Source organism: Lathyrus oleraceus, chromosome 2 (genome assembly GCF_024323335.1).
Source record: "Lathyrus oleraceus cultivar Zhongwan6 chromosome 2, CAAS_Psat_ZW6_1.0, whole genome shotgun sequence".
Taxonomy (NCBI): domain Eukaryota; kingdom Viridiplantae; phylum Streptophyta; class Magnoliopsida; order Fabales; family Fabaceae; genus Lathyrus; species Lathyrus oleraceus.
In genome coordinates this window covers 453,694,181-453,706,263 of record NC_066580.1, presented here as the reverse complement: position 1 = coordinate 453,706,263, position 12,083 = coordinate 453,694,181, and the positions used below count along the sequence as shown (strand labels likewise).

General features: G+C 38.0%; 1 protein-coding gene across 1 annotated transcript; it reads left to right on the top strand.

The window, feature by feature from the left end:
• Positions 1-527: 527 nt before the first annotated feature.
• LOC127123691 (uncharacterized) lies at positions 528-983 on the top strand. The gene has a single exon (XM_051053895.1). The coding sequence runs from the start codon at positions 528-530 to the stop codon at positions 981-983; it is 456 nt and encodes a 151-aa protein (XP_050909852.1).
• The last annotated feature ends 11,100 nt before the right edge of the window (positions 984-12,083 follow it).

The window sequence follows — 12,083 nt, the reverse complement described above, 5'->3', positions numbered from 1 at the left end:
ACATTCAATTTTTTAACTCAGACAAATACTCCCCTCCCCAACGTTATCTCACTAAGCCTTTTCTCATTCATTACTGCAAAAAACCTTTTATCTCTTTTCATCCCACCATTATTCATGTGCATAATATACCAACACCATAACAAAATCCTGCTTCATGTAAAATATCATCTCACCACCGTTATGAATAAGTTTTGATGTTCTTCTTTTCTTCATGAAGTTTCACCTCACAACACCTTTTCTCATCTTCTAAGAATCTCAGCACAACCTTCCATAATACTTATTTCCTTCCACCAACAAACCATAGATTACTTGCTTCGGTTCAATATAAAATCACACAACCACTGTAACTGTTCACCTCACACCAATTCTCTCAGTTCCTACTCCGACCATGAACGCTGAACCGCATAACACCATGGTGACTGAGAAGTTTGTTTTAAGAACCCTTACCAAAGAGAAAATTCCTTAGACTACCCTTGAGTTGGTTCTGGACAAGAAGTTTGGACCTTCTCACTGTTCTAAAACTTCTAATGTCCATTTTTGTGGATACAGGGCAATGCAAACCGCTACCACTTTCCTCCCCCCTCCTCCACCTAACGGCGGCGCTAACCCTCTCCGCCGAACCAACCGCCTACGAAGCCCTTCGAAACTTCAATTTTCCAGAGGGATTTCTCCCACAAGGTGTAACACGCTACGAACTCGACAAATCAAGTGGCAATTTCCATGCCGATCTGAACGGTTCGTGCAGATTCTCTTTACAAGATCTCAGGGGTATAAGCGTCACAGTTCTATTCCTCTGGGTAAACATTCTTGAAGTTGTTAGAAAAAGAGATGACCTTGATTTCTCTGTCGGATTCGCTACTGCTCCTTTTCCGTTAGATAGTTTCTTTGATTCTCCACAGTGCGGTTGCGGTTTGGATTGTGATATTTTAAGAATAAGAAAACTCAAATTGAATACGAAAAACCCTTCTCTTTCATCTGCTTAGATTACAACCATAGTCCCACCATGAAAACCACACTTCCATAATCTTCCATTTCTCAATCATCGTTCCCCTGTTCAGTTTCAGAAAACCCTAAACAAAAAATGAATATCTCAGAAGTTGTAAAAACTAGGATTCTCCGATTCAAAAATCCTCATCCGTAAAGCCGCCGAACTCCGTCGTCTCTGCGATGTCCAATTTGATTCCTCCATCATCGGTGTCAAGTTGAATCTAGATGTGAGAGATTTGGCTATTCGATTTAGGTGTGTGGGGAAACCGGCATTGACAGGAGGCGCGTGAAGGTGACGACGGTGTCGAGGGAGACGGAAAAGGAGAAAGAGCATGAGAGGAGGGTAAGATCGAGGAAGAGTTAAGGAAGAGAAACTTGTTTTTGTGTTTCAACATATGCAAATTGCGAGAGGGGCAGTAGATCGCATTTTTTATTCCTGTTTGCAACTCTCATTTTTAGAAAAGCATTGAACGAGAGAGTAACATGGTAAATGGTTTTATCATTTTATTATTATTTAACAACATTGCCACATGTCACAGTTTGATTGACCTTGTTTTAAATTTGAAATTTCTTTCAAACCACGTTTCCCTCATATGCTCCATTTTGCCATTTTATTTTATTTATTTATTTATTTATTTTATTTTTTACCTTTTTTAATGCTGAAATCATAATTAAGTTTTATTTTGGGTAGATTGTTGGACTTTGGGCTCAATTTCTTTTTTCTGCACACTCCCATTTTATATGTTTACCCAAATTTTCTTCATCTTTTATTTTCTCTTCTTACTACTATTTATTTCTTATTTATTTGATAAATTGTAGTTAGTAATTAATCGATTTTTATCTGATTTTTTTAAAAAAAATAATTGTTTTTATTGTCTAAATAGATTATTGATTAGTTGCTACCTCGATTTCATATGATTAGTTGATTTAATTGAGTTATTTCTATCCATGGTCATATCCTCACACATGTAAATGACCTTTTTCACGTTAACTTCACTAACACTTCAAATCAATTCCAACTTTTCGTCACTTCAAACTATTTTTCAATTTAAATCCCTAAAACACTTTAATTAACTTGGACAAAATAAGGGTCGTTGGGATCAAGCATTCTGGCGTAACTCTTTGAACAATTGATCCTTATCAAGTGTTTGTTGTCCATTAATTAATTTTCTTAAATAATTTGAATGAAAAAGGACCATTGGAATCTAGCATTCCGGTGGAACCCTGAATTATTGATCTCGGGGCTTATGTCTCGTTCTTATAAATATTCGTCTTTCAAACTCAAAAAAATACTTGATTCCTTCCTTAACACTTTTTCAATAAAGATGGAAATGGAACATGGTGTATACCGTGCACTCCTGAGATTAAGATTCAAGGTGGATGCCTTACCTATCTTAGCTCTCGCCATCGTCTAAAATTGTCAATGCGGTAATGCGGTTTCTTCAAACCCCTTTCTCAATCAAACCTAAAAATACTTAATCTTTACTAAACACTTTTGCCAATAAAGATGGAAATGGAACATGGTGTATACCGTGCACTCCTGAGACTAGGATTCGAGATGGATATCTCGCTCATCCAAGTTCTCGCCATTACTCAAAATAAATCCAACCAATCAAACTCTTCCTCGCCGCCGTGCGATTAATCAAAAACCTTTTTCATGAACAAAAGATATATTGTCTTAAGGTAATGCAAAACAATGTTTCAGCCACGATTGTTGAGTCGAGATAAGTGACGTTTTTCCGAATGATGATTTGTAAATCCATTCGATGTGTGGTATACGTCCACTCCTCATCTATTTTGGGTAAAACAATGTTTTCGTCGATTAATACAATATAGCTTTCGCTAAAATCGACCAACAAACAAACATTTTCTACCCAGAACTACGTAAGCCTTGACTTCTCTGTTGAGATACGTAGGAGTAGGATTTGTAAATCTTGTCAGGCCCACTAATAAAAAACTTAGGTTTAGTCCTTCGTCAAAAAATCCAAAAACATTCTTCTCTCTTCTATTCTTTCTTTCCCTCATAATAACTTGAGAAGACTAACATAAGCTAACATTCAAAACGAAACTAACTAAACGGTTCCCGTTGGATACAACGGACGTGAGGGGTGCTAAAACCTTCCCCTTGCGTAACCGACTCACGAACCCTGATATTGGTTACGACGACCATAATTATTGTCGTTCTTTCTTGGGTTTTATTGATATTTCCCCTTTCCTTTTTAGGAATAAATAAAGTTCGGTGGCGACTCTGTTCAGTCCATCATTGCGATCGCGCTTCGCTTAAAGTCGTATCCCCATTTTTCGAGGTGCGACAGATGGCGACTCTGCTGGGGACAGGAACATCCCTAAGTGAGTCAACCCTAGTTCAGTTAAGTTTTCGTATGTGTGTTAGCTGTGTTTGTTTATTTTTCTTCCTTTGTTATATGCTTTCTTTATCTCTGTTTTATCGTATTTTTATATCTGTATATATATCTATGTGTGGGTGTTGGGATTTTGGTATCATGAATAAAGCTCTACACCCGAGCTTTAGAAAAAGAAGAGAGAACACATAAGTTTAGAACGGAAGTTGTGTAGTGTTAGTCCCCAAGGGCCACTCCTTGCGTGCCTAGCATGAAGAATCCCCTAGAGTAGACCTCTCTGTAGATCTCGTTATAAGACAGCTAGCATGTTGCATGACGTTGATTCATGAAGGGTCCATGACTCTAGGACCCCCTCTTAGAACCAGTTTTTGCTTTGGTGGTTGCGTAATGATGGACTCCAAGGGCCTCTCCTTGTTGCACCCAACATGAAAACCCCGCTCAGAAGAGACCTTTCGTCACTCTTGTCATAAAGCGGCTAGCCTGTTGCATGATGTTGATACGATTATGGTCCATGATTTTGGGAACCTTATCAAAAATGTAGAAACTATCCCGTGAGTGGGTTTATGGGTAGAAATTCTAGAACTATCTGTTAAGGAGGCTACCTGGTAAGATGTTCTGAGTTACTCACATTATCCCAGATCCTAACTACCTGGATTGCATTTTATTTGCATACCAAAACATAAAAAAAAATACATTGCATCCATTCATATACCATTGCATCTGCACTCGTTATCATGCATTGCATATCATTTTCCAAAAATACAAAAAAAAAACTCATCCATCCTTTGTCCATGAAGAGCAAAGTGATTCCTGACACGCGTTTAGAACAAAGAACCATGTCTAAGGAAAATTCAAGAAGCATTGGAGGAGGAAGGCTCAAGTACATATATCTTGATTTCTGGGCCAAGTAATGTGAAAGGGAAAGGACCCCTGAAACCCCTCAAGGTTTTGTACCACAAGGAAGAGGTCAAGGATGTGGCTAGTGAGATATCATCATTTCCTGGTAAGAGCATCGAGATATCGCCTTGGATTTCCAATCCTCATGACATATAGCCAACTTCTACAACCTATAATTCAAAACTCGTTGGTGGTTCCTGTCATACCCCAAAATTTGCCCGTTAATATTACAAGGCATTTTTCAGGACACTCCAACTTATTTTTCAAGGCACTGATCCCAAAAGAACAAAGGCCCAGCATACAGATGGCCAAATCCAGAAAATGGCCCAAACTGGCCTGCTCGCTAGGCGAGCAAAACCTTCGCCTAGCGAACCCTTCGCTACGCCACTCGCCTAGCGAAGCTTGCGAATACCAGAAAATTCTGGGCTTCATTCTGAGCCCATTAGGTCACGAAAAAGCATTATAAATACTAAGGACTTCATTCAGAAAAAGGGAGAACGAAAACAGACGAAGACGGACAGAAACCCTGGCATAGAAACCCTGGAGACTAACTCAGAGAATTCCGAGTAAAGAAACCCTGAAGGCCGCTCATCCGCACCGAAGTTACCTCCGCCCAACTCCATCCGATACCAAGAGTGGTTAGTCCCTTCAACATCGCAGCTCAGTTGCAAACAGGTTTGTGCATCACTACTGTTTTATGCTTTTAATCGGTAATCTCTACATACATAAGGCATCATGATTAAATTTTCGGATATGTAATTTGATTTCACATGTGAATTTAAGTATGCCTGAATATCCTGAATGTTTGTCCATGCTATTCCTGTAATTAAATGCCATAAAGTTCAGGGTTCCGGAGATCATGCTGCTATCAAACTCAAAACCCGTAGCCGCTCGCTAGCACATCGCTAAGTGAGCCTGTAGCGAGCACTCGCTAAGCCTTCACTAGGCGAAGCAGGAGCGAACGGGACAGTGGCTGTTTTGTTTCTTTTCTGTTCTGCCTTATGTTTATCTAATCAAGATTTATTATAATTCTGCATTATTTGGCCTGACTTTATGACTGTTGTGTTTATTTTGTGGTGCAATTTTCAATTGTACTTTATCTCGATATTCTAACCCGTGTGTTGAATTGTGTAAAGGCTTACATATTCTCGAGGAAACGGCCGGCTAGGTATTCCACTTTATGTGTGGGATACCCTTATGGAGATGGATTCTGAATTACTTAATTTTAATATGGAGATTCATCCTAATTACTTAATTAATTTTAATGTGGAGATTCATCCTAATTGATCATAATGTGGAAATTCATCTTAAATACTTAATTGCAAAATATTGCCTTTGAATATGTGATCTTGGACCTCTCTTTGTTGCCTTACGGTATTACGGTCATGTCCCGCGAATGTGGGGATATACTTAGCAAAGACCCTTCGATCAAATCATCATAAAATAAATCATAGTCCCTCGGGTGTTGCCTTCGAATATATGATTTTGTCCCTCGATGACCCTTCGGTGTAGCCTACGGTTAAATGATGATCGTCCCTTCGAATGCTAAGGTATCCTTACAAAGGTTGCCTTCAATGACCAATCGATGACCCTACGATGACCCTTTTACATCCAAAGGATAAAACTACCTACTTCTCAATAGTAAGGACAATTTTACCCTCATAAGGATAGGAAATGCCCATAAAGACCTTGGGTGGGTATAACTCTTAATTGCTGAATCACAACCTAAAATATTTTTCACACCCCACACCTTTCAAAACATCTTTTAAAAAATCACCACTTGGTATACATTCATACTAGAATCATTACCGAGTTATATTTTTCTAAACAACTTTTAAAACTAAACGAGATAACCACTTTGTATACATTCATACGAGAATCATTACAAAGTTAAATTCTCTTTTCAAAACATTTTCTAAACAATTCACAACCACTTTTTCCAGACAAACATAAATGATCAAGCAATTAAGAGCCCATGGATAACCATGGATACAAAGGGTGCTAACACCTTCCCTTTGTATAATGAACCTCCCGAACCCAAAATCTAATCAAGGTTTTTCCTGTTCTTTTCCACCTTTCCTTATTGGATAAAAGAAAAGTCGGTGGCGACTCTTGCTATCCGCGACATTGCGATTAAAGGCAAAACACACAAAGTCAGTTCACCGTATGACAGTTCCCAAGTCTCTCAAGCCGGTTCCACAACCTTACCCACCCGGGTATGACCCAAATGTGCAATGTGGATATCATACCGGATCAGAGGGGCATTCAACCGAAGACTGCAACGCTTTCAAAGCCAAAGTACAACAGTTGATTGACAACAGGTACATAGCCTTTCAAGAAGGAAGCTTGTTGGTAAACGTTAACCCATCGGCCGGATAAGTGCGAAGATCTCAAGGGGTGTCCCCCTAAGTTAATGGATCAAGTTTGAAGAAATCAATTCCCTAAAGCTGGCAATCATTTGGATGTTTCAGCATTTCTTTTGTAGTTTCCTTGCTTGTTGATTGTTAATTGCTTTTAAGCATTGTTGCTTTCTTTGAATTGGTAAGATTAATGAAATGTTTATGCATCTTTTGAATTAATCCATTTGTATTCACTCGTTTCTCATTTATGTTAAAAACAAAAATACTCCTCTCATTCACTTTTGTTTATCAAATCGTTGTATTAACAAAGATTGGAAGGAGGATGATGAAAATGAAACACCTGAAATTGTTGTGGTATGCTTTTGAGTAAAACCTTGTCGATGATGTAAGGCATTGTTTCAAATCCCCAAACACTGAAGCGATAAGGAGTTAATCCCTAGTAAACCACTTTGAGCCTAGAAGTTGGTGTTTATTTCGGATCTAAAACCCTTAATCTTAACCTGGGGCAGGGTAGTTGTGTTCAGATAGTTTGATCATGAATTCGATCTTTCAAAAGAATTCGTCCATCTGTACACCCTCCAATTAAGTCCAACCACATGTTATCCTTCGCGCACATGTTGAAGTGTCGAAGAGGTTGAGAAAAGCTAAAATTAGTGTTGGTTTATCCTCATCCACCAATATTGTGGCAGTCAACACGTTTAAAAAAAATAGAAAAAGTCCGCTAAGTCGAATACCACAAAATGACTTAGGCAAAAGTTAGGGCATCCCGGTGGGCCGAAAGCTTCAAAGAAGCGGTCCAGGAAAAATTAGGGATAAAGAAAATCAATCAAAAGAGGTCATTAAACCCTCAACAAATACAAAATAAGGTGACCGCCATTTCAAGAAAATCTCACCTTGAACCCTCATTTTCACTTTCGCACCTTCGAAGTCGAATGCGTGTATTGAATTAACTGAACATAGGAATTGGAGATCATCAAGAAGAAGGGGTGGGTAAAAAATAAATTTTGAGCCTTATATCCTTTTGTTTCAAAAAACCGTGAACCAGACCATGTTACAATCCTTAAAAGACCTAATTGAGACAGGGTCTATTTTGAAAGCATACTACAACAAGGTTGTGTTAACCTGACTCCAAACAATCTTTGTTAATCATTTGATCGCCCAACTTGCATACTATGAATACTTGATCACCATTGTGTTCTTCTCAATGACTCGTTCATTGTATTTCACCCATTCATATCAATAAACTTTGATTTCAAATTTTTGCATAAGCACTGCATTAAAATTACCATTTTTGAATGAACAATCTTATTTGCAAGTCAACACTTAGCATCAAAGAAATTCCAACAATATACAGTTGAGGAACTTGATAAAGTGAAAGAAGTCTAGTCAGGGGCAAATCACTTTGAGCATCAGTTAATTCGAGCTAATCATCCTAAGGGTCATCTAGCCAAGAGTAATTTATTTCAAGACTCAGACCGGGGCAAGCCACCTCAGAGCTCAATAAGTCCAAAGAAAGTCAATCAAGAGTCTACCATTCCAACATTTGGATAGTTAAGTTCAGACCATTGCAAGTTTCAAACGCTTGGGGCAAGCCATCTCGAGGTAGTCTCATGACAAGTTGTTTCCAAATCCACTTTCAAGGTAAACATTTCCAAAGACCCGACAAACTGGGGCAAGATGAGCCACAGAGGGGCAAAACCTCTTTCTTCATGCTTTCAAATTGATCAAACAAATTTTGCCATACGTCAACAACTTTTGAGTTTAAGGCGAGTGCCCGGAAATTAGCAGGATTCATTGATCCTTAAAAAGGATCTCATTGGCTAAGTTGTGGTTGTCAAGCTTGATAGAATTCTCCTTTGATAACATATTTGGTTGAGTTCTCGGTGTTAAGGAATCATGAGCCTCCATAAAAGCATTTACAAACTCCCAGTCCACTCAAGTGTCAGCATTTTCATATCATGGTCATTCATATATCATGCATAAAAAAAAATCCAAATCATGCATAGCCGAAATGTACTTCGTGCTCATTTTGCATTGACCCAGGTCTTGTTGTCGATCCTATATCCTTTGACCTTTAATTCCAATTTGTATTTGGTTCCCTTAAACCATCATCCGATTTTTGCAGTCATTTTCAAGTCCAACCCAGTTGGCACATATCATAAAATTTTGTCCATGAGGTTCAACTCCTTTTGGATTATCTGATGGATTTCCGGATTACTCCTTTGTTTATTGATGTATTTCCATAACTTGTCTGATGTGTTTCCAGATGTTTCCCCACCTATCGGATGTATTCTCAAATATGTTTGTTTTAGATTCTGATGTATTTCCACAATTTCCTTGATGTATTACCGGATGTGTCTGTATTCTGATGTATCTCCAGAATATCACTTATAATTCTGATGCATTTCCAGAATTCGTTTCTTTTACTCTCTGATGAATTCCCAGACATGTCATTTTTGTTCTGACGTACTTCCAGAACCCCTATGCCACTCCCTGGAATTGTTTCAAGACTCATTGGTGTCTCCTAAAATTCAGTTGTACTAGGCATTATTCCAAGCTCAGTGGTCACTAGAACTCATTCTAAACCCAATTTTTGTTGGCATCATTGTCACTCTGTTTATAAATACAATTGTAATTGGTATCTGAATTTTGGTTGTCGCCAACATCATTTCAAGTCCAGTTGTTGCTGGCAAGCTGGTTGTAACCCATTGCTTTTGGTCAAAGTCCAGTTGTTGTTGGCAAGCTGGTTGTAACCCATTGCTTTCGGTCAAAGTCCAGTTGTTGTTGGCAAGCTGGTCGTAATCCATTGCTTTCGGTCAAAGTCCAATTGTTGTTGGCAAAATCTGTTAAAAGTTGGTTGTAATCCATTGCTTACAGTCAAAAGTCCAATTGTTGTTGGCAAAATCCGTTAAAAGTTGGTTGTAATCCATTACTTACGGTTAAAAGTCCAATTGTTGTTGGCACGTACAAAGAGTTTAATTACCCTGTCTTTCCTGATGGTTCCGTGAAAGTCATGTATGACTCATCATCTTGAGGAATTCCCAAAAGCTTGGAGATTTTTTCGTGTTAGAAAACTCCAATGACGTTAGTTTTGTTTGATTTCTTTGTAAAGAATCATCGTAGCCTTTTGCGTGGATGATCTGCTTATAAGAAGACTCCCGTTTATCTTTGTTTTGCATAAATTCCCTATTAGGAATCTCCAAAATCTTTGATTGGATGAATTTCTTATGAGAAATCTCCAGAATTGTCAGATGTATTCTAAAGTGTCAGGTCATGTATGAACCTGTTGATGAAACTTGATATGTATGTTTTTCAGTATTTTCAGGTCATGTATGAACCTATGGTTGAAGTTTTCTTTGTGTTTTCTAGTTTGTCAGGTCCCGTCTGAACCAGTTATTAAATTCTTTGACTTTCTCCAGAATCGTCAGGTCATGTCTGAACCAGTGAGTGAAACTTTCTTTGAATATCCAAATGCTGAGGTCACATATGAACCTGTTGATTAAAATTCTTTGGTTTTCTAATATTCTTAGGTCATGTTTGAGCCTATTGTTGAAACGTTTTGAATTTTCCAATGCTGTTAGGCCATGTATGAGCCTATTGATGGAACTTTCTTTATACGTTTTCTAGTATCGTCAGGTCATGTTTGAATCTGTTTGTGGAACCCTTTTGATATCCCCCAATATTGTCAGGTCATGTGTGAGCCTGTTGTTGAAGTTTTCTTTGGGTTTTCTAGTGTTGTCAGGCCATGTATGAACCTGTTGTCAAAATATCTTTGAAACTTCCAGAAGTGTCAGGTCATGCATGAACCTGTGGATATACTTTCTTTGAATTTTCCAGTGTCGTCAGGTCATGTATGAACCTATTGACAAAACTCCCTTTGATTTTTCCCAAGTATTGACAGGTCATGTCTGAACCCGTTATTGAAATGTTTTGTATATTCCAACGATGTCAGGTCATGTATGAGCCTCCTGATGAAATTTTCTTTGTATGTTTTCCAGTATTGTCAGGTCATGTTTGAACTTGTTGATGGAACCTTTTGATATCCCGCAACATTATTAGGTCATGTTTGAACCATTTATTGAAATTCTTTGAATATTCAAGTGTTGTTAGGTCATGTTTGAACCAATTGTTGAAAATTCTTTGAATATTCAAAGTGTTGTTAGGTCATGTTTGAACCAGTTGTTGAAAATTCTTTGAATATTCAAGTGTTGATTAGGTCATGTTTGATCCTGTTGTTGAAAACTCTTTGAATAGTCAAGTGATGTCAGGTAATGTTTGAGCCTATTATTGAAAATTCTTTGAATGTTCCTGTTTTGTCAGGTCATGTATGAACCTGTTGTTCAGCCTTTATTCCAGTATTACCAGGTCATGTCTGAACCTGTATTGAAGAATCTTTCTCTATGATTATTTCAGTGTTCTCAGGTCATGTATGAACTGTTGATATACTCCTTTTGAACTTTTTTTGAGTTTGTTAGGTCACGTTTGAACTTGCTGTCAGAACCGTTCTTGGTATTCCCCAGCATTGTCAGGTCATGTATGAACTCGTTGTTGTCGAGCCTTTATGCAAGTATTACCAGGTCATGTCTGAACTTGTTTTGAAGAATCTTTCTCTATGATTATTTCAGTGTTCTCAGGTCATGTATGAACCTGTTGATGTACTCTTTTTGAATTTTTCTGAGTTTGTTAGGTCATGTCTGAACCTGCTGTCAGAACTTCTTGATATTCCCCAGCATTGTTAGGTCATGTATGAACCTGTTGTTGAGTTTTCATTCCAGTATTACCAGGTCATGTATGAACCTGCTTTGAAGAATCCTTCTCTATGAGTGTTTCAGTGTTATCAGGTCATGTATGAATCTGTTGTAGATTTTTTTCTTATTCGGGTTTAGTAAGTCATGTGTGAACTCACTACCGAAATCTCTTGTATTCTAAGTGTCGTTCATCGAATTTCACTTTGAGTGCTCTCTAGTATGCGTCCGATTCTCCAGCAGGATTGTTTTCCCAAGAGAGTTGGTTTTTACCATTTGTCTGTCTCCCTGTGAACCATCAGCATCCCCCACAGATCTTTGTTTCATTCTGTATCTATCATAAAGCATCATGCTAGGGTTTATCTTATGTTTGATCATATCCCTAGCAAATCAAATAAAAAGAGTCGTTCATTCAGGCATTCATCTCATATCATATCCTATCATTTGCATTTCAGGATCAAAATTCGGGTCTTCTTAGTATTTAACTATCTCCCACTATGATCATATGAATAGTGTACTTCTTCATATTCTCAGGTGGAAGATACTTAAATAGGGGCAATTGTCACACCCCAATTTTGACCCTGAATCACCGATTCAACACATTCATCATAGCTATTGCATATCTACATAGCATAACATGCAGTCCATACCGCATAATGCCTAGAATGTCAGTCGAAATGAATTTTCAGATTTACAGACAAACCGGTTAAATCAATTATCAAATGTGTGTCAAA

Excerpts from the sequence above, each read along its gene's own strand:
- LOC127123691 (XM_051053895.1), top strand. The coding sequence starts at position 528 with ATGTCCATTTTTGTGGATACAGGGCAATGCAAACCGCTACCACTTTCC.